Here is a 24,516-nt window from a genome sequence, read left to right on the forward strand (position 1 = left end):
GGCCTCACAAGAATCCTCCATGGATTCCGGCTTGGCCACATTGCCGCACTTTGATTGGTCCGTGTTTCTCGTTAATAACTCAAAAATAAAGCGTTTCGGAGCGAATTTACAAAGGAAAATAAATGCCGCATAGAATCATCCCTTTCAGTTTCTTTCAAACTTTCTGGGACACCCTGTAGAAGCACCTAAAAAAAAGCCATGACAATACATTTCGTTACAGCCTGTACAACCTACAGACGCATGCGTAGTGGAAGTTGGTTTTTGAAAAAACACTGAAGTTTCTCCTCTGCGAGAATTCTTAGATATGCGATTGTCACTTCTTAGTTTCGTTAGTTTATGATATTTATATTGTGATAGGAGAATCATAGGAATTGCAAATTTCACTGTAGGCGGATATAATGCATATACAAAAGGAAAACGTATTTTAATATCGTTCTTGTATATCGGTAGTTCATTTAAATTTTCATTCATGAATGTTGATGACAACAACGTGTAAAATGTATAAGTGAATTTGTAGATCACTACAAGTATGTAAAAGAGTTGAAAAAAGAAAGTCTACATAGACAGAAAGATAACCTTATTTTTGCTGTCTATAGTATATACATAGTTGTTAACTCTTTATGAAACTTCTATACTTTCACTTTTTTTATTCACCGCTGTGAATACATACATGTTAAATAGGACATACCCTTAAACATATTTAAACATTTTAAATATGATGTCTGCAACGCTATTATTTGATGATAAAGCATCATATTTATAAGAAAAAGAAGTTCTGAACGAAAAGAAACTAAGGTAGACTTGTTTTGGAAAAAAATCTTCAAATTAAACAACTTGGAAACTAATAAAAATGAGTTCACGTCACCGTTTAAATCCATTATCTGGTGATATAGAACATATTAGTCACCTCTCTGATGATATTGGAGCCCTTTGTCTTTCTGATGACTATTCAGACATAACTTTAATTGTTGGCGGACAAAGATTGAATGGTCACAAGATCATATTAGCTGCACGCAGCCAATATTTTAGAGCTCTTTTATTCGGAGGATTAAAAGAATCAACGCAACAAGAAATTGAATTAAAGGATGCCAATTTGGCTGCATTCAAATGTTTATTCGAGTACATATATACAGGACGTATATCACTTACAGATAAACGTGAAGAGGTATTTCTTACTTTTATTTTTAACCAACCTTCAAAATATAAACAAATTTCCTTAATCTTTTTTTATTTCCAGATGGTTTTAGATATTCTTGGACTGGCTCATCTTTATGGGTTTTCAGAACTAGAAACCTCTATATCAGATTATTTAAGGGAAATAGTAAATATAAAAAATGTTTGCCTTATATTTGATGCAGCACTTCTTTATCGAATAGAATGTCTTACAAGGGTATGGACACAATGTCAAAATGACATCCTAAAGAATGTTTAAACATAGAAAAATTCTATTCTAGGTTTGTCAAGGATACATGGAAAGATATGCTTGTAAAGTGATACAGCACGAAAGCTTTTTACAGTTAAGTACTGCTGCCTTGAATGAGCTTGTCTCAAGAGATTCGTTTTATGCACCAGAAATTGATATCTTCTTAGCTGTACAAGCATGGGTAAAGGCAAATGCAGATACCAATGACAAAAGTGTTTTAGGTAAGAATATATGAGGAGTATATCTATATCTGTAAGAAGTAAAAGAATAGAGAACATGATTTACTTAAATACGTTAAAGGTTTTCACCATAGTAACACAAGTAATTTTATAGATAAGGTACGATTAAGCTTGATTTCTATTACGGATCTCTTAAATATTGTTCGACCAACTGGATTAGTTGCTCCCAACATAATTTTAGATGCAATTGCTACAAAAATACAAACACGAGATTCTGATCTTGCTTATCGAGGTCGATTACTTATAGATCAAAATGTTGCCCAACCATTGCTTGAGGCTCAAGTTCTGCAGGGTGAAATGCGTACTTATCTATTAGATGGCGATACAAGCAACTATGACTTGGAGCGAGGGTAAATTAATAAATATGTTTTTCACATATGTAATTATTTAAGTAAAATTTTCCCACTTCTGCAGGTACACTAGACACACTATCACAGAATCACAAGAACATGGTATTTTGATTAAATTAGGAACTCCGTGGATTATTAATCATTTCAAAATGTTACTTTGGGATAAAGACATGCGATCGTATTCTTATTACATAGAAGTAAGTTGAATAAAAACTATTAAATAGGTAGTTCTTATGAGCATGAACAATTATAGTCATGTTTTGTTTATTAATAGGTATCTATGGATCAAAAAGATTGGGTTCGTGTTATTGATCACACAGAATACTTATGTCGCAGTTGGCAGTATTTATATTTTGAACCTAGGGTCGTTCTATATATTCGCATTGTTGGAACAAATAATACTGTAAACAAGGTAAAACTTTATTCTTACTTCCTGCATTAAAAAAAGAAAGGGAATTATTGATTATGTTGTATGGAATTAGGTTTTCCATGTTGTAAGTTTTAAAGCCTATTATACAAATCAAACAGAAAAGCTTTGTAATGGTTTCGTTGTTCCAACACGAAATGTTGCTACTATGGATTGTAGTGCTACTGTTACCGAAGGTGTTTGTAGGTATGTAAAATACATATAATATTAATTGTATTTTACATTTTTTTCTATAATGATTGTTCTTTTAACTATAGAACGCGAAATGCTTTGTTAAATGGTAACACCTCAAATTATGATTGGGATAGTGGATACACATGTCATCAGCTTGGCTCTGGATCTATTTTAGTACAACTTGGACAACCATATATTATAGATTCTATAAGGTGTGTATTAGAAATAACACTGTTGAAGAAAAGATCTCTGATTAATAGTTATTTGTTATTTTTAGATTATTATTATGGGATTGCGACAATCGTTCGTATTCGTACTACATAGAGGTATCTGGTAATTGTTCTAATTGGACCCTTGTTGCTGATAAGACTAGAGAAGCTTGTCGTTCTTGGCAAACTATTCACTTTGAACCACCACTTCCTATTGTCTTTATACGCATTGTTGGAACACATAACACCGCAAATGAGGTTATTATTTATGAACCTTAATAAGTTCATACAATGTATTCAATTACGTTTGGTACGAACAGAAGAATGACGATTGTGATGTAACTATCTTTCGCACACTATGTCACTATCTACACTTTTCCTGACGTGACTTAACGTGTGCGTCGTTATTGATGAATCAAAAAGATTTTTAGGAGTTAATAATTTGAAAACTAAGCCGTTTCTACAAATTCGTTGTTCCTTTTTTCATGTATTAAATTGAATTGTAAAATCAATCCTTAAAAAAGTTTCAACATCTATTACAATTCTAATCATTTTATGTGTTAGGTTTTTCACTGTGTCCACTTTGAATGTCCTGCTCAGGCAAATGATAAAGATGCTAGTAAATCTCCAGTACATAAAGGAAAACAGACAACACCCAATGATTCTGCGCTTTCGTTAACCACACCTCCTGCAGAAACACCTGTAGAAGCAGTAAATATTGATCACGAAGAACTAAATCCTAATTATAATATTGCTTGTTCATAGTTGTCCTTAATCTACTAATTTTCTAGAAAAAAGGTTATACATAAAATTCTACCAGTATACTAATTCAACAACGCGTTGAATCTCAATTTTCAATACTGTATATGTTAATTACATGCGTTAAATCCTTACAAGTTTGTATAATATTAAGTAAATTATTATTGTAAAAATAGATGTAAAATACATTTTTTGATTAAAGTACACATCTTAATTACATACACTGTACCTTACTCCACCTATTTATTATAAATACATTTATTTGATAACTCACACTATAGGTACTATGTAATATCAATTTCAGAAATTCAAAATTTATGAAAGTTTTAAACATTGAAACAAATGTCATAGTTCGATAAATAAGTTACTTCAAATAACTGTTAATTTTTGCATTATAATATTCAAATATTTTCCGGAAGTCATTAATCTAGTATCATTGAACATATATGATATATCAATATTTCGATAAATTTAAAATGTATTTAACTTTGCTCAAATTATTATTTTGCTAAGAACTCACAAATTCAAATCATATATAATTCGTACACATTGCTACAGGTTTTAAGATATATACTTATCTCCAGTAATTTCATCTTTATCATTCAATGATATAATTTTTTGTATATTATTTAGATTACAACTTCTTACCCAGAAAAATTACGAAGATATAGGTGTTTACATTTTTAATGTTATTCCGTTGAAAATCAGAATATATATGTATTTATACAATAATAAAGTTGACATATCTTTATGTACCAAGTAGTACGCATACATATAACTGGTATATACATGTAGGATATAGCATACACATACAAGTATGCGTGTATACAAGTAACGAATCAGTACTGTCCTACTAGTGTGGTGGTCCAGTGAATTATACTTTTTATAATACAAAATAAATAATATCGAAATATATAGCAATTCATCAAATATATCCGATTTTCGAATGTATACTTTTTGATCTTTGCGAAAGAAGAATAAATGATAAACGTATCAAAATAACTAACCATACCGATTAAAAGAACGACCACTTAGTAAAGATACGACAAGTACAAACACGATTAAAAACAATAGCGGTAGAACTAAAAACATTAACGGAAACAACAATAATAACGCGGAATGTGTTCTTTCGAACTTTAAAAAGCTTGTAATAGTTCTACAAAACCCACAAGACTATTTATATATAAGTGTAATTTATAAAAATATTTGGTAAAATACTGCATAGAAACATTTATTGATGTTGACAACTAATAGAAGCAGATTGTTAAACGTTGAGCCTATGCTCCTAAATAGTTTAGATGTAACAAAACTCTTGGTATGACTATTCGATGTAGCATGCTGCATTTTGGAAATGGAATACAAGACAATTACTATTACACCAAAAGAGATTCAATTAGATAAAGAAAGGGATCATTGCCATTTTTTCTATAATTTAACTAACAAAGGAAGACGGTCATGGCTGAGAACTCGGAAAGTAAAAAATATCCTTTACATAAATGCATATTTCAAGGAGATGTTAAGACTTTAAGCTCTTTAATCAGAATTTATGATATCGCTGAAAAAGACAAGCAAGGTTAATAATGTTGTTTCAATTTCTTTATTTACACGTATAAACTATAACTATACAGTAACCAATAATTATAATATTTAACAATACTAAATTCAAAATTGTTCTTTAGGAAATACACCATTACATTTAGCTGTTATGTTAGGAAGAAAAGGTAATAAGGCATATTTTCAACATAGAATACATGTTCGAAGAAAGTACATATTAATATATATTAAATTCTGAAACTTATAGAATCAGTGCAGCTGTTGCTTGCACACGGAGCACCGGTAAAAGTAAAAAACCTAGCTGGATGGAGTCCACTTGCTGAGGCAATTAGTTATGGAGATAGACAAACCAGTCGGTAGAAACAAATATAAACTATTTCTAATAAAAGAATAGCATCATTAATTTACTTTTGTTTTGTTTCTTTATAGTATCATCATTAGTGCGTAAACTAAAGCAACAAGCTAGAGAACAAATGGAAGAAAGAAGACCAAATTTAGTTGCAACGCTACGTCAAATGGGCGATTTTTACATGGAATTAAGATGGGACTTTCAAAGTTGGGGTACTATTTGATACAGTTGCTCTCAAACGATTATTTCAAGCACTGTTATTTAAATTTGAAAATTGCCTCAGTCCTTAAAATAATTACAACAGTGATTTATAAAGTTCTTTATTTTTCAGTTCCACTTGTTTCTCGAGTACTTCCATCCGATATTTGCAAGATACATAAATGTGGAGCATCTATTAGAATGGATACCACTTTAGTAGATTTTAATAATATGAAATGGGGAAGAGGTGATATATCTTTTATTTTTAATGGTGACCAGAAACACAGTGAATCATTAACAGTACTAGACAATGAAGCTAAACTTTTCCAAAGAGTGAGATACGAGGTCTAATTACTTTATTACTGTCTTCTTTTTATCATCATGAAACTGATACATGATAAAATGTTCTTGGCTTTACCTTGCTCTCATTTAACCATGTCTTTTATAGGAAACGGAATTGGACATAGAAGATGAAGTTGACATTCTTATGTCAAGCGATATTATGGCAGCACAAATGTCAACAAAAGGAATTACATTTTCAAGAGCTCAGACAGGCTGGATCTTTCGTGAGGATAAAAGGGTAAGGAACTAATATTGTTTAGTTTGACCTATTTTCTTCTACTGCCTTCTCCTATTCTTTTCTTAAAGTTTTTTTGAGATTTATCTCAAATATTTAATAAAGGAGATGGTAGGTCCTTTCCACGCGGACTTTTATCAAATCAATGGAATAGTTTTGGCAAGTAGAAAACGACGGGAACATTTAAGTGAAGAAGACTTGCAAAAGAATAAAGCTATTATGGAATCTTTGACAAAAGGAAATTCACAAGGATTTGCAAATGGAGAGGTAAATCCAAGAAATACGAACGTATTTTATCATTCTCCAGTAGAATTCCGATAAATTCCGATAAATAAATTCTGGGAATGAGATTAAAACGAGGAATATAATTTCAAACTTATTACAATTATCGTGTATGCAAGTTATTGGAAAAAGTAATTCATGTGTTGAATATACAATATAATTTAAGTTTTTTTTAAGTAGTGTTCGTATATCTGTCTGCTTTATACAGTTAGATTTTTTAGTTAAATAATCATTTGGTAGTACATGGAAACTCATCATTTCTGCAAAACTATATTTCTCTTTGCACTCGACGAATTTTATAAATCTATTCAATGCATCAACAACTTCATGCCTAGAAATATTGTTCGAGCTGCCATCATTATCTTCATGCTTGTAGTCGAAACAAGTGATTAAAGATGAGGCTACGCGTGCTGAATTATTGGATACCGGATTATCAGAATTCTACTGTACATACGTATATTTCTATACTTATTATTTATCGACTTTTTAGCCTCATGTAAGAAGAGCTTCTTTAAACCCACCACCAGAATCAAATATTACTTGGGAGGAATACATTACAGCTCCACCTGGTCAATGTCCACTTTTGGGAAGAAGTTTGGTTTACAAAGAAAGTAGTAAATCGTTCAAAGCTACAGTAGCTATGAGTCCAGACTTTCCACTGACAGTTGACATGTTACTCAATGTTTTGGAAGTAATTGCGCCTTTCAAGCATTATAGCAAGTTACGACAATTTGTCCTGATGAAATTACCACCCGGATTCCCTGTTAAAATTGATATACCTATTTTACCTACGGTGACAGCAAAAATCACATTTCAGGAGTTTGCTTTTCGTCATGATATAGATCCACAATTATTTCAAATACCATCAGACTATTTCGAAGATCCAATGAGGTAATTTAAAATACTTCCTTGACTTTCCTTAATTAATTTAAGGTACAAATTTGAACCTCATACCCTGTCTCTTTTCCCATAATTTGATTAATTTTTTAGATTTCCAGATTTATGACAGCTTCATATACCAACACAAATCCAAGTCAATTATGAAATTAAACAGAAAACTGTTTCTCATCTCCAAGACTATTTAGCTTTTCAATTTTCTTGGACATATTGTTGCCAGAATGGTCGTTCAAACAGTTGCACAGTACTCTATAAAGAAAGGTTGCTTTGAGTACTAAAAGTAGCAAGTACTCTTAAACTACTGGACTACAAATTTTGCAGTAGTTTAAAGAATGGTATACCTACTCTATTTACAAAATTATGTGCTAAATTCTAAAAAAAAAGGAAACAATAAATCTGTGCACGTGAATATAAACATTATTCCACTTAGTGCATAAAAATTACTATGTTCAACACTTTACTTTATTCAGCTTCAGTTCTAAGCTTTCCTGTTTTGCATTTAACAATTACTACTTGAAAAGGATTTTGTTTGCGAGACGAAAATACTTGCAGTATTTATTTATAAGCAAAGAACAATCTACATCTCTTTCAAAGAGGATATCTTTAATTAGTAAAAAATATATGGAGGACAACCATTGCGAATAAAATCTTTTTTAAAATAATAACTGGATGGTGCCTCTTGGTCCAATGTATCAGTATGTATCACTACCACAAACATGATTCATAAGATGTAGTGATACAGTTCATTAAGATTAGTTTTATTTCAAATGTACCTTTCTACATACATCTTATGTTTCGTTAGTTAATGTAGAATTGTGATACTTATATGTATGTGTGTGTTTAGTACAAAAATTTTGGAATAAAAATTATAGCAAATCATGATTTTGTGAATATTATTCTGAAATATGAACTGTAATTTATGTAATTGAACAATTGAGGCAGCACCTAAAGAAAGTGGTAAACTGTTACATCGTGTAATAAGAAACGTCTGACTTCTAATCATTTACAACTCAATCGCTCAATTTATATTATGATTTCAAGAGCGACACCTCGTAATGATAATTATTTAACTTCGCGATAACCTTGGTGAGCCCTGTGAAGGACTTACACTTCTAAATACAACTCTATATTGTTTATTACATATTTTTATAGCTACATTAAACCATATTCAAAATACTACCTACATATGCATTTTACATAAACCGTTATTGAATCGTTGAACTTCAAATTCGGCATATATTTGATGGTTTTCTCGCGCATGTGCGTCCAAAAGCAGTAACGTATCTGGAGAGTAGTGGAGCACTTTTATGCGCTGGAAATTTTTGATAAATTATTATTTACATTTGAGTGATATACACATGTTATACATTCCTTTTTGCAAAATCAAATCATAACAAAGTTTGCGAAATCATGCGAGTTAACCAAGTTACCCCATTTTAGCCAGACTGTTTACTTTACTGACGTCAAAATCGTCGCGCATGCGCGAAAAAACCGCCTAACATCCCATCACTGTTCAGAATCACGGACTTACAATTTACAATTAGTAAATCCGTGCTCAGAATAGGCTGGCTCATGCAAAAGAGTCTCAACTCTTTGCCCTAACTGCGGAAAGAATTTCCATCGACCACGGTGCACGATGTAACAAAGAGCTTCCTTTTCGTAAGTGCACCGTGACAACACTATTTGTCCTTTACAACACGAATCCGTCTAGCGGCTGATCAGTACACTTGTCTCAGATTTCACCACCTATTATTCTTCTTACACCGTGACCGTGGGTATGATTATGACCGGCTATTATGTTTGTATAAATGATAATAAGTTTGTCTGTAAGGTTGGCAGTAGTTCTGGCTGTGTAGTTGGTAAGAGTAAGGAGACCGAGTCCAAAGAGTAGGGATAGACTCTTCGCTAATTAGTCTATATAGAACAAGGATAAAGCACATACTATCGCATTCCTGCTTTATGTTTGTTTATATTACTAATAAGTTTCATTAACCATTAAATATATATGTTAAGTTAATAGTTGGCTTCTATTATAATTATTATAGCAACATTATAAAATATTTTATATTTTTTCTCCCTTATTAACAATTATAATGACTTATATATACAACGTATTTACGGTCTTACTATAGTCAGCGTTTTTCTTACAAATAATAAATATTAGAAAAAAAAATAAAAGAGGAAAAAGTAATACTATTCTCTGCAAGCAACGTAATAGCGTATGTTTGTTCAAGATCGTACAAGGTCAGAAATGGAAGAAACATATTTTGAATATTTCGTACTACATAATGCATTTACAAGTATACTTTGCGTCTTGACGAGGCTATAGTAAATGACTTCTTTGTGCATGAATGCACATTAATTGGTTCTATTAATTACATTCTTGCAGGGCCCGCTCTAGCGGTTACGACGCCCCGGGCAAAAAAACAAATTGCCGCCCCTTTTTAAGCACTAAGCACCGCGCTGAACAAAATGACCTTTTTTTTTAGCAAAATTGTCTGGCAAGGGTAGTCTGAAATTTTCTATTAATTGAATATTTAAAACATCATTATTTTTCTCACACTTACAGCCAAAGCCAAAATGGCGCCCCTAAATTTTGGCGCCCCGGGCAAATGTCCGGGTTGCCCCCCCCCCCCTAGAGCGGGCCCTGATTCTTGCGTGCTAACTTCTAATGTTGTTCAAGATGTTAATGCACACGATTGCGATTTTGCTTTTCAAGTCGTTTATATATCTCTGGACGATGTATCATAAATGATATCTTTACGAAATACTTACTACGTGCGAAAACATATTCAGAATGTCTCATTCTATTTAAAAAATGAAGGTCACCGCCATTTCTAAGAAAATATTGTAAACACAAAAAACTTACATACGCCATTACGTTGCTTGCAAAAAACAGTATTACTTTTTCCTCTTTCACTTTTTTCTAATATTTATTATTTTTAAGAAAAACGCTGGCTAGTAACAGCATGAACACCCTGTATAATAGAATGTGTATGTATAAATAAGATATCATACAGTAATATGATATCTTTAATTTAAAATAACAAGGATTAATAAAAAGGATTCATTTTTTTCTTCACGTTTCACGAATGTAGAAAATTATTCGCGATTACGTTACATATTAATATATATTAAACTTAAATAAATTAAGTGAGAAGAAAAATTCTCAAGAAGCATAACATGTGATGAAATTGATTTGGAAATATATATCTTTGATCAATGTAAGCAAAAGTATAATTGAATCGTATTTAATTAGTCAATTTGTTTTGTTTTTTTCATGAGGTTGTTAATCATCATTATGGTTAGTTTTGTTTTGCTCGGTTCGGCTTAGTTCGGTTCAATTCGGCACTGCTCTGCTTTAACAGCAGATAGCGAATGGATCGGTACGAGATAGTACCAGAAAAGTACAGGTTGGGGTATCTTATAAGACACAAATCAAATTAACCGTTTTAGTTAAAAGTTCCTTCAGTTGATGCAATCTCAATGCCTTAAAATATGATACGTCTTATGAAATTTATTTTGTGCTTTGGTATCCTTTTATGCACATTAAGCACTAAAGCCGATGACAATCAAGTTCCATTAACCAAACTTGGCACAAAATCAGGACCGACGTTAAAATTCCTTTATTGGTAAGTTATAAAAATTTGAATACATAAAGTAATTCTTTCTTGTGTCTTCTGATACTTAGTTTTATTGGTATATTTTGATAATTTATTATTTTTGTCAATTGATTGCTCATGAATTGTTTTGTATATTTTTGATGTTTCAGCTACTCTTGTGGATACAGAAAAGCATTTGAAGAATATGTTGGTATTCTTCGACAAAAGTATCCTGAATTACAAATCGATGGAGAAAATTATAATCCATCTGCAAACATTATGTTTATCGCAAAATTACTAGTAATTATTATTTTTCAGATTAGATAATTAATTAATAGAAGATAAATTCTATGTATGTAACATGTATTTTTTTTTCTTTTTTAGAGTTTTGTTAAAATTCTACTAATAGTTCTAGTAGTAAGTGGATTTGATTTTGGGCGACTACTACCATCTTTGTGGCAATGGTGCATGGAGAATCGGTTTTATTCTTGTACAACAATATTTTTTGTTTTTAATATGGTAGAAGGACAACTCATATCATCAGGAGCTTTTGAAATACATTTCAATGGTCAGCAGAATATTTTTACTTTTTCTTTTCAGAATTTACTATATTCTAATTACTTGTCCCCATTTTAGATGTTCCTGTGTGGTCAAAACTGGAAACTGGTAGAATACCACAGCCACTGGAACTTTTCCAAATAATAGATTCCCATTTGAATATGCAATATGCAGATACGGATATACGATAAATTAATTTTATCGAAAAATTCAACTGCATTTTTATTTGTATCAAATGTTAATTACTAAGACTATGAGGCATACGTTTCTGCAACTCTATGAAGATTAAAAAAGATACTGTCGATTCTATTTCTTATATATGTGTTTCATTAAGAACCTTGCTATAGGTGTTTTGTTTAGTTAAGATGGTATTTACAAAATAGATAGAGTTCGCATAAGCGACGCTGAAATAAAACCTTTTCATATTGCTCATGGATAGTTCTCACTTTTTAACCCAATTTAGAAGTACGGAGGAAACATAAACAACTTAGTTTTATGTTTGTAAAAACATGTTAGAGTGATTTCTTTTAAATATTTGAACTACAATCTAACTAAATTGTAATTTAAAATATGGAAATTAAAATTGTTTTCTATAAATAAAAACAAAGGATTGTTTTTCTTATAATTCAAGCATAAATAAGAAAACCTTCTTAATAAAGCAACAATTAACTTTGTATTACTTTATTTAAGTTGTAACGTTACTTATAATAATAATATTCTATAACAACGTTTATATTTAAAATTAAGAATATTTTTATAAATCATTACAGTAAAATCTTTAAGAAATTTATTTTGAATAATAAATAATTACCTAAATTTACTTTTAAATTTACATGCTAACACATGTGTTTATACGCGGGTTTTAAACATATGGGAGAGTCGTGCAGTACCGACCGGCGTACAATACCGATCAAAATTAGTTTTTGGCTTTCTCGGACATGCGGCAGCATTTTATTTAACAAAACAAATGAATATAGCAATTCGTAGCCATATTGCTCGTTCCATTGGTTTCGCTGTTCTGCGACATTAAACGTGTAAGTTGATATTTCGAGTGTTAAAAGTTATTTTCTAGATCTGATATTTTGTTTCTCAGATATGTAAACGACCCCTGTTTTGGAATTTTCTTTATATGTTATATACCATAATCTAAAACGTTTCCCCATGTTTGTCGTCCAGTACCGACCATCCAATTGTCGTGCAGTACCGACCAATCAGCCGTCAACCAGTAGGAGACCAAACTTTTCTTATCTGTAAGTTCAATCTGTTAGCAACTAAAATGAAGTTAGAAGATGTTCATTTAATCTTTCTTCTTCCTTTTCCAAAAATTCTAAAGCAGAAAAAAGGAAAATGGTCAGAGGAGAATATGATTGCGGCTTTGAAGCTACTCCTCTAATATAAAATGACGCAACGAAAGGCTGCTGAAACTTTTAATGTCCTAAAAACTACATTGGAAGATCGATTCCGAGCAATTCAAGCCGGTAAATGTGTAAATTTAACGCCTCAAATAGGTAAATTTACAAGAACATTTAATATAGAGTTAGAAGAACAATTGATTTTGTACGTGAAAGACCAAGATACTAAATTCATGCCGTTTAGCAAAAGAGAGTTTTTAAAATTTGTACTTTGAAGAAAGAAAGATAAATGCGGAGAAAAGAAAAGCATAAAGACACCATAGAGCAAGAGAAGCAGAAAAAAGCTGCAAAATACGAAAAAGCAATTAAGAAAAGGAAATAAGGAAAAACTCAAAAAAACTAAATAATATACAATTATTTTATTATTTGTATCAATAAAATGTGAATAAATATGCGTATTTTAACATCTACATGACCTTTTTTAATATTATTAATTATTTAGACTAAAAGATTTACTAAATATGTAATTGGTCGGTCCTGGGCGACAATTTTTTATTTCCTCAAATTATAATTTCTTTACTCTTACAAATAATCAATGCTTAGTATTGAATTTTGCAAAATTAATTTCTTTCCTTTTATTGAGTTCCATTTGTGCTACAAATTCCTTTTTTAAATTTTAATTTTTACCGATTCTAGCCCGAGATATAAGAAGAAAACTTAGAGCGGTCGGTACTGCACGACTCTCCCCTACGTGTTTCTTGAACGAAATGAGAATTAAACTTGAATATACATCGTATACGCGTATGTATGTAGCTTGATTTTTACAGATAGAAATTTACTTATGATTGTTACACAAAGTATTTATTTCAATTATAATATACATTATTTATTTTATTTCAATAACAATAATATATAGTTCGAAATAAATTTTGTCAATAATTAAAATAAAAATGAAAAAACATTTACGAGTTACACATTATCAAATAATAAAGTAATATTAAAATTTAAACGTTTGTTTTAGACGTTAACTTCAAATAATATGATTGAAAATGCATTCATATGGAAGCACCCTCCGTCTCGCACCACGGATCACACAAATAATTTATACATGAAAAAGTTGATTCTATCTTTTATTATCAATTTGTGATTCAGTTCACAAAGAACTCGTTATATTTCGACAGTTTTATTTTTAATACAACAATACATCGAATGATTTTCACGTTCGTAATATTATTGGAAATACTCAAATGTTGCGCCTTTCGAAAGAAAGAGAGAGAAACAATGATTTCAGAAAAGGACCACTGAAGATTACTACGATTCTCCTCTCTGCTTTCCCCTTTCCGATAAATTATACAGTAGCTAAGTTTTACGATACGTTCATGTATTCTTAGGTCCATGGACTTAAACGAAGACACAAGGCTACCAACAAATTCAGTGTGCTTCTTAAACACGAAGATACATATTTCCTAAGGAAGCAAAGAGATTATAGTCAGCTTCGACATACGCGTGCTTCACGACAAGGAACCACAGAGACTCGACAGAGACATTTGTACAAATTACAATTTCATTGCAGTTAGTGATATTGTTGAAAAATCAAGCGTTACGAAATAAAACCAAGTTGCGATTTCTAACCCGGTTTATGTATGGTAGTTCAAGTTGAACTAAATATATCAAGAAAAGTCGAATTCATTTTTGTATTTTGATGATTCGATCTCCTGCTATGCGTACTCACAATTCAACAGTATTTATTATTCTTTAAAGATTTCACGCTAATAGCGTGTCAAATCGTCTAACGAAAATCGGAACGGAAGAGTATAAATGAAAGCTCAAATGCGGCATCTTCTCAATTCTCGTGCCAAACGACAGAATTCCCTCTTATCGAATCTTCGAACACTAGCAACAGCAGAAACAGAAATAATAATTTACTTTGTGCCAAAAATTAGTTATTGGTTTGTCGAGTGAACCACATTGTTGTGTATGCTCCAATGTACTTCGATTACTTGAATAGTGTCTCTATGCAGATGCACTATCAGGTAGCTGGTTCATGTGATCATGGATGTTGACTGTACAATAGTCGGTTTGAAACGATCTAATAGTGCACCCATGATCAACAAAATTAGTGCAACAATGTCTGTGACATCACCTTCTGCTACTACACCGAGGTATGTTATGTCTTCAACTGACATTAACATTTATATAAATTACTGACAACTACATAATCAACATCACGTTCTGTACATTTACTTAGTCATACTTCTGACCAGAGCAGTTTCACAAATATTCACTTTCAATGTTTTTAGGGATGTTCCATCGAATTTTAATATATTTTCAAATTCGCCTCGCATACGACGCTTCAGCACAAGTGTAAGCAAATTTCTTTTTTGTACATTCATAGTATTTATTCATATCAGTGAACAGACAAGTATGAACAATGTACGAAGGAATTTAGATTTATACTTTATACGATAGACTGTATTTAAAATTGTGGAACATTTATATTTGTAGAGTTCTGGAACTGTTCCTAGATTAACTCCACGTGTCAGTCAGTTGAGACAAGAAGAGTGTATCGATGTGGCTGGCCGTGAAGCAGCACATGAGAAAGAAATTCACAGTGCCATGCAAATCTCACAATCTTGGGAGGATCTCACAATCGAAGCAGAAGGACTATCTTTTAAAGATTCAGAATCAACTTCATTACAATTTAAAATAGAATCACGTCCAATTGCGAAACGAGTGCTTGATCCACTTAGTATCAATTTATCCGTAAATGGTCAAACAACATATTCTTCACCATCGCCAACAAGATCTAATTTTGGCCAGAGACAATGTTACTCGCCTGGTGTTCATGCAGTTACTTGGAAAACTAATTTATCGCCTAGCCCTACCAGGAAAGCTTTTGCTACCAGGTACAATGAATCTTTAAGCAACCGCATATTTTGAAATAGTGAAATATATTATAACAATCTATTTTATTATTTAGGCGAAGTCTAAGTCCCATCGCAATACGGCCAAGTTGTCTAGCATCAGTTAAAAGAAAATTTGAATTAGATGACTCTGGAATGGATCAATTACAACCACCAACAAAACGTACCTCTGGTTTATTAACCTCGGCCACATCTAGGTATCTTTACATTTATTATTATTATGATCGCAGTATATTTTTCTAAAGAAAAGATTTTATGTATACAATTGGTCATAATAACTAAGCATTCCACTAATGACATTTGGATAGTCGAAATGGAATGAACATTATTTATGACAATTACAGTATATCTCAGGTTTCTTCTTTCAAAAGAATAGATTAAAATGAAATTAAACAAAACGCTTTCAATTATCAAGTCTTGTAATGTTTTCTTCTTTATACAGATTGGATGTGGCAATATCTAGTCTCCATCCAACTATCAACTCGGCTGGAACTCCGGAATCTTGTTCGAGTCTCGACTCTTCTGGGTTTTCATTTCGACCTGTGGATAGTCCATCTCCTGGTCTAGCTGTCACTTCAAGTTTTAATGATGAGCCGTCTTCTTCCTCCTCGTCCTCTTCTTCATCTTCTTCAACTTCTTCCTCTTGTTCATCGTCTTCTTCCTCATCTTCTTCAGTCACTGCTTCTTCAGAAGGATTAGGGCCTCAAAACAAAACTTTTATTGGAAGCCGAAATGAACAGATCGTACGAGAAAATCACGGATAAGGGAATACGTATATAGATAAATATTTAAAGAATAACATGTATCATTGCGACGACGAATTTACTTTCTTCTTGCGAATAGTAAAGAATGATCGTTATAGCGATCAATTGTGTGAATTGATTGTGCTATAGGGGCATTCTTCGAGTTTAATGCCCAACTATTTTCTGGTCATTCCTATTTATTAATTTTCGCGTTGTGAAAAATTTTCAAATGTATATTAGTTGCATCATAAATAATCATAGTCTCGCTGAGATGTTTATAAATATTACATTATCAGGTAAAAATGATGCGATGAAATACATGTACAAACATATACATACATATAACGTGAACGCAGTTCGAAGACCAAAGCGAGCTATTTAGGAAATACGCGTGCTTCCTACCTTTAAGACTGAATTCTGCGTTTTCTAATACATCGAATCCAAACGTTCTTTTTTCTGTAGAAAGGGTGCGTACATGTGACATTACCTATTTTCATAACAAGTACGGCTCTTTTCTTCATTGAATAACCCCGCCAACTCTTTTGCGCGATTCCTGTTTTTTCAAAATAGGGAAAAGCATATATACAGTACACGTCGATTAATAAATTCGCGCATTAATAGTATTATTGATTCCATGAATCTCCAATCCTGTATAGTGTGTAAATAAACTATCTGTAGTACGTTATTTTATTCTGTGTACACAGTTTTCTGAAAACGAATGATATCGTAGGAAACGAATCTGTACTTTTTGAATGAATAAATATGAAAAATCATATTAAATACTTCCATTATCTAGTTTTTCTTCGGAATCGTAATTAAGTCGTTTAAGTTCATATCAATTTTTATAAAATTATGATTTATTACCTATTAAATATTGCACTAGTTAGAATATAGTTATGAGGAGGTAACAATATTTAAATAATAAATTAAGTTGCAGAGAGACAGAAATTTCTGAATTTTTAATTACGTACTTGTAACTAAATGTTTAGTTTATCCGAATTAAATATAGAACTCAGTTTATATACTATATAATTTCCTAATATATCTTTGTTAATCATGATTACTTTTGTAAAGTAAAAAAAAATGTTCGAAATATTTAATTTTGGAGAAAGGTTTTCATTAGAAGATTTTTGAATGGTATAAAAAAAATTTACAAAATCACATTAACAATTTTCTACAAAAATGATTTTCCAAATTTCCTTTTCGGCGAACACTATTTCAAGCAATACAGTTTCGTATATTTTATTTTGTTATAATTAACAAATAGATAACAAAAAGAGAAATATTATTATACACAATAAAAATTAATTATGATTCGTAATTCGATTGTATTAAAATTATTCAGTTTTCTAATAGTTTCATTTACATTATTGACTATTTGCTTCAAGATCCATGTCAGACCATACAGCTTCAGTTTCACTTTCATCAGGTGCTTCATCGTTGTCTGTGTCCGGTAAGCCATCGCCAACATCGTAGGTAGTATCTGTTTGTGCCTCGCCCACAGTTATATAATATGCTGAATCTAGTTTATTTGTAGAATTATCCAGTCTTTGCATACCTTCCAATGCTCTTCGATTACTCGGATCTAGACTATAATTCCAAACATTGGCTTATTTCAGACAATTTTAATTTTACCAAATCTTCAATTATAAATTTTAGCAAAATTTAAATAAACCACCTTCGATATCGTAACTTGTTTATTTTAAACTTACTTTAGAGCAATAGCATAGTGATCCAAAGCTTTCTCTTCATTGTGTACCCTGGCCCAAAGGTCTCCAAGCATCTGATGTAATTTACATGTTGATTGGATTTCTACTTGTCTTTCAAGTAATGCGATTGCGGCTTCCAAGTTCATTTCCTGTTCATATATTTCAGCTAATAAATAAACGGCTGGTAGATAAACCTCATCTTGAAGCAACGCTTTTTCTAAGAGATTTTTTGCTTTACCAACAGAAACTGGATCTTTCATGAGTACAGATGCATACAGCTGCAAATCAAGTTTCTTACTTCAAACAATTTTCTAATACCTGGTACATATTTTACATATTTAATCATATCAAGAGAAACAAAATTTGTATTTACAGATTAAAGCTGATTTATGTAATTACCGTAAGAACTCTTGCAGTATGTCCAAGTTGTTTACAAGATCCACTTGCAATGTTGAGAGCTTCTCGTAGTCTATGCATTCCTACAAGACAATCCACTAAACCCTTATGGGGTTCATAACGATACGGTTTTAATCCTACTGCATGCCTAAAGAAAAACAATGCTTCTTGGTATTTCTTTTGCTCAAGAAGTATATTTCCCCGAAGTATTGTTGCTTCTATATCATTTGGATTCAAATTCAAAGCTTGTGTAGTCAAAGTGTTTACTCTACTAAATTTCCTAGCAGCATAAAGTGAGTATGCCATAGCAACGTATATTTCTCCAGTACATTCATTGGTTGCTATTATTATAGGTATCAGTCTATCAAGTTCTTTAATATGATGGTTTTTATATAATACAGCTGCATAAATGTCAACCCTATTCAATAAAAATAATTTTATAAATATATTTTTCTCAAATAAATAAACCAACTATACGTATTATTAAAAAAAGGGTTCCATTACCCTTTCATAACATCTGGTTCCATAATCCTAGCTCTTCGTAAGCATAATAAAGCATTTTTGTCATCTCCAGCATAGTAATAACACTCCCCCATTGTTGTTAATAAATTAAAATTATCTCTTAGCAGATTAACATTATCTAAAGACCTTAATGTTGATACAGCGTGAGTATATTCTCTATTATAAATGTGTGCATGTGCTTTGATCCAAGTATTTAACCAATCTAAATTTGATAAACTTGATGCACAACCTACAATTAATGAATTTACTTCAATCCCTTTTACTCCAAGAGAAAGCAGACCTTCTGCAGCTTCCAATGCTAATGGACATTCTCTTAGAACTTCCTTATAAGTTGTTATGGCAGTTCGTTTCATTCCTTGTTCTTGACACATTTTTGCCAAGGCCATATTTACCTTGAAAATTAAATATATATACATATATATGTATGTATGTATAATGTTGTTATTGTTGAAAATGACAATGTCAATGAATCAGATTATGCAACAAGTAGCGTGTCCTCTTTACCCTTTGCTATTCCACGACACTTGGTTCCAGATTTAAATAATATATGTAGTACAGCTAAATGATGAGCACAGTTAAACACAAAGTAATCCCTTATGAAAAACGAAGGAAAAAATATAGAATCAAATTATTTGATCCACAGTTCAGTTTTTGAAAAAATCAAATTTGAAAATCTGCTATATATTGAATTCAAGGAAAAACATAAAAACAATTGTTAATGAACAACTTTCAATAATTCGGCTATTAAAAAATGGGAGCAGTGAGGCAACCAATTTCATCAATTATGTAACTGATAGAAAAAAATTTGTTTACAAACACGATATATATTATCCATTAATTGACGAACCACACCCTAGCTATAATATCATAAATAGCGATTTTCAAACTTGATTTTTTCAAAAGCCTGGGATGAAAAATTTCATTCTGTATTTCTTTTTTCAAATCACTTCTTGCCCACTTGTACTTTCCGTGCACCACGAGAAGTCTTGTGGGACTTCACAGGGACAAAGGGAGTCCTCGTTCACTGTGATTGTCCCTACTGTTAGACAATATTTCGACTAGATCGAAAACTTCTCGTGAGGCATGGAGAATATTCAGCTGCAATCTATATATGAAATGAAATACTCAAATTTAAATTTATTAAACTTACTTTTGGAGTTCTTTGTTTTCCAGGAATGCTTTGAAGTACTTGAAGTGCTTCTAGAGAATTTTTTAATTTTAGTAAACATAAATGTATTTGGAACTTTATATCAACATCTGTTGGAAGATCCTTTTGTCCTTCTAGAGGTTTAGTAGCTCCTTTGGATTTTAATAAGCATTTGTGAAATTGTAATGCTTTTTTATAAAGGGCTTCGGCCCGTTTATATTTTCCCAAGTAAAAATGAGCATCTGCATAATAAACATAAATATGGAATTTTCCATGTATAGGTAATATGTCTGAATTGTGCTCACTGAGTGATAGTACCAAATTTGCCTGTAGTATAGAAGTAATTGCATTAGATGGTTTTTCAATGTAATTTACACACTAAATTTAATTATATGTCACGTTAATGATGATCATTTTTTATATCTTTAAATACAAAATCATTTTGTTATCATAATGGAATAAAAAACATTTCGAATCACTTGTTGCATTTACTTACTAATGAAATAACATTTGAATATAAAGACTGATCATAAAGAAGTTTTATTTGATCGTACAGGGTCGTCATTTTCACCACAATATTCTTTCGGAGTATGAAGTAGTTAACACACTAATTTCTATCACCGTAGGTGTTTCTTAACCTATAAAAGATGAAGTTATGAAAACATACAGATCAATAATTTGTATAACATAAGACAAGAAGTTTAATGTTACAAACAGATTGCCGGACGCAAGAAGAAATGTCCTTGAACTAAATGTTTACTTACAATCACTGAACGGGGCAAATAATATTTAAGCACAGGACATTGAAGTACCGCCATTTTAAAATCAAGTAGAAACAATAAATCTACATATACATAGTAAATATAGGTATGTTCATATATGCGCACAATATATAAGTACACGAATAATATGTATATACTTAATTTACCATTTTCTGAAATTTAATATTGAATAGGTAATAAATAATTTCTTAAGTTTAAGTTTTAGAAGATAATTAATTTTATTTTTTAAATAATAAAAGACATAGTTTTATGTTAAACTTATTCTTTTAACACAACTTACAAATGTATTAACGTAACACAATCAAAATTATAAATAAGTTTAAGGAATAATATACAAAAATAGAACCAGCCAAATTCGAATTTATATTTAACCATTCTTTAAGGGTGTAAATATTATAATTTTATGAACATAAGCATGTTTATTACTTTATATGCACAGTTCTCTTAGTTTTGTTATTTATTGTATACTTAAAAACTAAAGTCACGATCATCTTCAAGGTACAATAAAAATTTATAAAGCTCTTAGCCAGATGCATTTAGTATAAAATTTTGTGTATAATCATACTCAATTGTAGGAATTACAGATTGCACAAATTTCAGGAATATTATCAAATACATGTGTACACCAAGTTCACGACCACCCTCCATTACTGTCTCAATAATTTTCTTCATTACCTCAGCGTGTCTGCAATTTCATTACATTAAATAGAGCTATTTTCACGTCAAAATATGTATTTAACCGTTTGAGTCCCAAGCAGCGCGATCGCGCTGTTGAGATTTTGTGTCGAAAAGTCCGAGTACAGTCACTGACTGTCGAAGTAGCGCGCTCAACTTTACTGATGCACTTACATCACATTTTGTATTTCATTGTTACCACGCCACTTAGGCCTCTTCGCAATCGATAAAGACAAGCGCTATCGCAAGACCCCTGGGATTCAAACGGTTAAAAAATAACTCAATTATTTTAAATTACCTGCAAGGATGAACAGAAGCCATTGGTGGCCCAGGTATATGAGGATGAATTTCCATTGTAACAGTTTTCTTAGCATGATCTTGACTTACATCTTCGTACATTTCTTCTACCGTGAGAGGCTTACGAATCTTTTGAGAAAAAATAATTACATTAATTTGAGAGAGTGTTTTGATGCACGATAAGTAGTAATAATAATAATAATACATCACTACAGTTTAACTTGTTAAATAGAAAAAACAGACCTCGTCATATCCTGAAAGCCATAATCGGGGGGTTTGATAATATTTGTCATATGTGATGTATAAGTCATATGTGCGTGTGTGAATAATCTCTCCTTGAGAAAATGGTTCCCATTTTTCCTTCACAGATTTCTTTGTAGTTTCTGCTGCAAACTTTTTAGTTTAAATATAATTAGGTTATAATATTTTTCAAAATATAATACACATATAATACACATATAACACTCATATAAATTATACTTAATGTATAGGTATTACCTTATCTTGTTCATCCAACATTCCACTGACTTCAAAAGCTTCCATATCAGCAGCATCTTCATCGTCATCTTCGTCGTCATCTTCATTATTATCTCCTGCATCAATCGATTGAGAAAGTTGGTTTTCTTCTAATGTCATTTCAGATACTCTTTCTTCGACTCCACCAAGAGTAGTATCATAATGGTGTGTATCTACCCAACCACCTTCTGGATCATCCGCTTCTATAATGCATTCTTGTTCTTTACTGTATTCAATCTAAAATTCAATCAGAAGAAATTGAAATATTTTGATAAAGAAATTATTGTGTCTTTTAAATTATAATTTTTCAAAAGAACATTGAATTTTTGATAACAGTTTAGCCTTTGATTTGAAAAATTATAGATATGCAGATTAATAATTTTATTGTTTTCACAAAACCAAAGGTACCTGCTTGCATCTACGAGTACAAGGAACGTTGCGTGTTAATAAGAACTGTTTATTCTTGGGAAGATAAGATTTCACCCGATCTTCATCACCAATAGCCCATTGCCATGTTGGACAATGATGCACCAAATGATCTCCTGCTGCCACGAACTCCTCTGGTGTTAACACTCCAGTTTCTCGAAATTTACTTTCCTTTAATGTTATAAGTTACATTTACAATGAAAGTTTACTACTCTTTTAAGCAGAAACATTTCACTTACAAAGTATTTATTTTAGACATTTAAAAAGAAAAATATTCAAAATTTATTTAAATCACGTACAATAAAGAATATTAAATGGTGGAAGAATAAAAAATGTTAATGATGATTAATGAATGGAATATAAGAAATTACAAATAACTAAACATAAGTAAATTAAAAGTAAATTAATTTAAACTGTGTAAATTAAATTAAATTTGTGCATAATAAAGGAAATTATTTTTTAAAATTTGTTTTATTTTAATTATCGCGTTTCAATTACATAGATATCTTCGAACCTATAAAACATAATATCGATTGTTAACATTATTACGAACAACTAGTAATAAATATTCTAATGTAATGTATGTACAGTAAATGTTCTAATTAAAACAGAAGAACAAATAAGATTTCATGATAACATTTACTGCTAAAATATGAAATCTACATAATGGTTTAGCACTATTATTATTATCAGATAGCAACAATTTACTATAGATATTGACAGGAACACAAAAATTGTCATATAAACGAATAACTAAATAATAAATAACGATGACATATTTGATACACAAAATTTCACATTATTTTTATCATACTTATTATTTGTTAAGACATTTATTTTTGAAATATCACGTTTGCCTACTATCATACCTTTAATATAGGGGTTAAATACTCGGCAACACCAAGCGCAGTTCCTTTTACAGAATTAATAACACTTTGCATTGTAAATTCGTTTGATTAATTCTATTTTATGAACAACGAAAAAGATCAAAGAGTAAGTTCGCTGAGTGCAAACATTCATATGATATCAACAGTTTCCAACGTATTATCGATTTGAGCGAACATGGAAGTTCTATGTATATGTGGTACCCGAGAGGTGGTACCAAAATGATCCCTTTCCATGAACTTCCCCTACTAAATATGTACTAGTGATGGGCACTATCGACTAAAAACTATCGACTAAGTCAATAGTAGCTGTTTTGACACCAAGTACATATGTTTAATGAATTAATTAATTTGATAGCGCTAATGAAATAAATAGTAGGATAGTATAGAGATAGTAAATCTCATGATTGAATCTGATCGATAATCACGTTTAAATTCAGTTGATATATCAGGTGTCCCAAAAATGTTGCACTTCCTTCAAAGGGGTGATTCCAGAGGTTATTTGAAGTAACTTTTTCCTTTACGACAATGTTCTCCACGGCTTT

At 31.2% G+C, this 24,516-nt stretch overlaps 6 protein-coding genes across 7 annotated transcripts; 4 read left to right on the plus strand and 2 right to left on the minus strand.

Annotated features, from left to right (window-relative positions):
• The first annotated feature begins 335 nt into the window (after window positions 1-335).
• Window positions 336-3,785, plus strand: Btbd9 (BTB (POZ) domain containing 9). Its single transcript, XM_076796459.1, has 10 exons — window positions 336-1,165; window positions 1,238-1,390; window positions 1,455-1,644; window positions 1,757-2,012; window positions 2,077-2,209; window positions 2,287-2,424; window positions 2,495-2,625; window positions 2,697-2,825; window positions 2,891-3,080; window positions 3,387-3,785. The coding sequence occupies exons 1-10, from the start codon at window positions 851-853 to the stop codon at window positions 3,585-3,587; spliced, it is 1,836 nt and encodes a 611-aa protein (XP_076652574.1). The 5' UTR covers window positions 336-850; the 3' UTR covers window positions 3,588-3,785.
• Window positions 3,786-4,386: 601 nt separating this feature from the next.
• On the plus strand, window positions 4,387-8,320 carry LOC143358923 (ankyrin repeat domain-containing protein 13C). Its single transcript, XM_076796460.1, has 9 exons — window positions 4,387-5,154; window positions 5,261-5,302; window positions 5,383-5,487; window positions 5,565-5,696; window positions 5,816-6,027; window positions 6,131-6,262; window positions 6,365-6,526; window positions 7,032-7,432; window positions 7,532-8,320. The coding sequence occupies exons 1-9, from the start codon at window positions 5,037-5,039 to the stop codon at window positions 7,545-7,547; spliced, it is 1,320 nt and encodes a 439-aa protein (XP_076652575.1). The 5' UTR covers window positions 4,387-5,036; the 3' UTR covers window positions 7,548-8,320.
• Window positions 8,321-10,754: 2,434 nt separating this feature from the next.
• On the plus strand, window positions 10,755-12,030 carry Selt (selenoprotein T). Its single transcript, XM_076796058.1, has 4 exons — window positions 10,755-11,070; window positions 11,211-11,340; window positions 11,425-11,608; window positions 11,677-12,030. The coding sequence occupies exons 1-4, from the start codon at window positions 10,937-10,939 to the stop codon at window positions 11,787-11,789; spliced, it is 561 nt and encodes a 186-aa protein (XP_076652173.1). The 5' UTR covers window positions 10,755-10,936; the 3' UTR covers window positions 11,790-12,030.
• Window positions 12,031-14,219: 2,189 nt separating this feature from the next.
• On the plus strand, window positions 14,220-17,399 carry LOC143358978 (P2R1A-PPP2R2A-interacting phosphatase regulator 1). The gene is made up of 5 exons (XM_076796546.1): window positions 14,220-15,112; window positions 15,251-15,314; window positions 15,456-15,856; window positions 15,931-16,071; window positions 16,317-17,399. Exons 1-5 carry the CDS (start codon window positions 15,003-15,005, stop codon window positions 16,636-16,638), a joined length of 1,038 nt encoding a protein of 345 aa, XP_076652661.1. The 5' UTR covers window positions 14,220-15,002; the 3' UTR covers window positions 16,639-17,399.
• Window positions 17,400-17,831: 432 nt separating this feature from the next.
• On the minus strand, window positions 17,832-21,254 carry Apc7 (anaphase-promoting complex subunit 7). Of its 2 annotated transcripts, none has more exons than XM_076796544.1 (7): window positions 21,156-21,254; window positions 20,888-21,029; window positions 20,395-20,718; window positions 19,227-19,636; window positions 18,726-19,140; window positions 18,330-18,604; window positions 17,832-18,207 (listed from the first exon to the last, which is right to left on the minus strand). In XM_076796544.1, exons 2-7 carry the CDS (start codon window positions 20,954-20,956, stop codon window positions 17,985-17,987), a joined length of 1,716 nt encoding a protein of 571 aa, XP_076652659.1. In that variant the 5' UTR covers window positions 20,957-21,029; window positions 21,156-21,254; the 3' UTR covers window positions 17,832-17,984. The 2 variants fall into 2 exon arrangements, with proteins under 2 accessions (XP_076652659.1, XP_076652660.1); XM_076796545.1 differs by having other exon boundaries at window positions 21,107-21,222.
• Window positions 21,255-21,513: 259 nt separating this feature from the next.
• Atg3 (Autophagy-related protein 3) lies at window positions 21,514-24,342 on the minus strand. Its single transcript, XM_076796548.1, has 6 exons — window positions 23,957-24,342; window positions 23,070-23,258; window positions 22,644-22,898; window positions 22,389-22,538; window positions 22,147-22,274; window positions 21,514-21,858 (listed from the first exon to the last, which is right to left on the minus strand). The coding sequence occupies exons 1-6, from the start codon at window positions 24,026-24,028 to the stop codon at window positions 21,696-21,698; spliced, it is 957 nt and encodes a 318-aa protein (XP_076652663.1). The 5' UTR covers window positions 24,029-24,342; the 3' UTR covers window positions 21,514-21,695.
• Window positions 24,343-24,516: the final 174 nt, after the last annotated feature.

The sequence above is a fragment of the Halictus rubicundus genome, chromosome 11 (assembly GCF_050948215.1).
Source record: "Halictus rubicundus isolate RS-2024b chromosome 11, iyHalRubi1_principal, whole genome shotgun sequence".
NCBI classification, from domain to species: domain Eukaryota; kingdom Metazoa; phylum Arthropoda; class Insecta; order Hymenoptera; family Halictidae; genus Halictus; species Halictus rubicundus.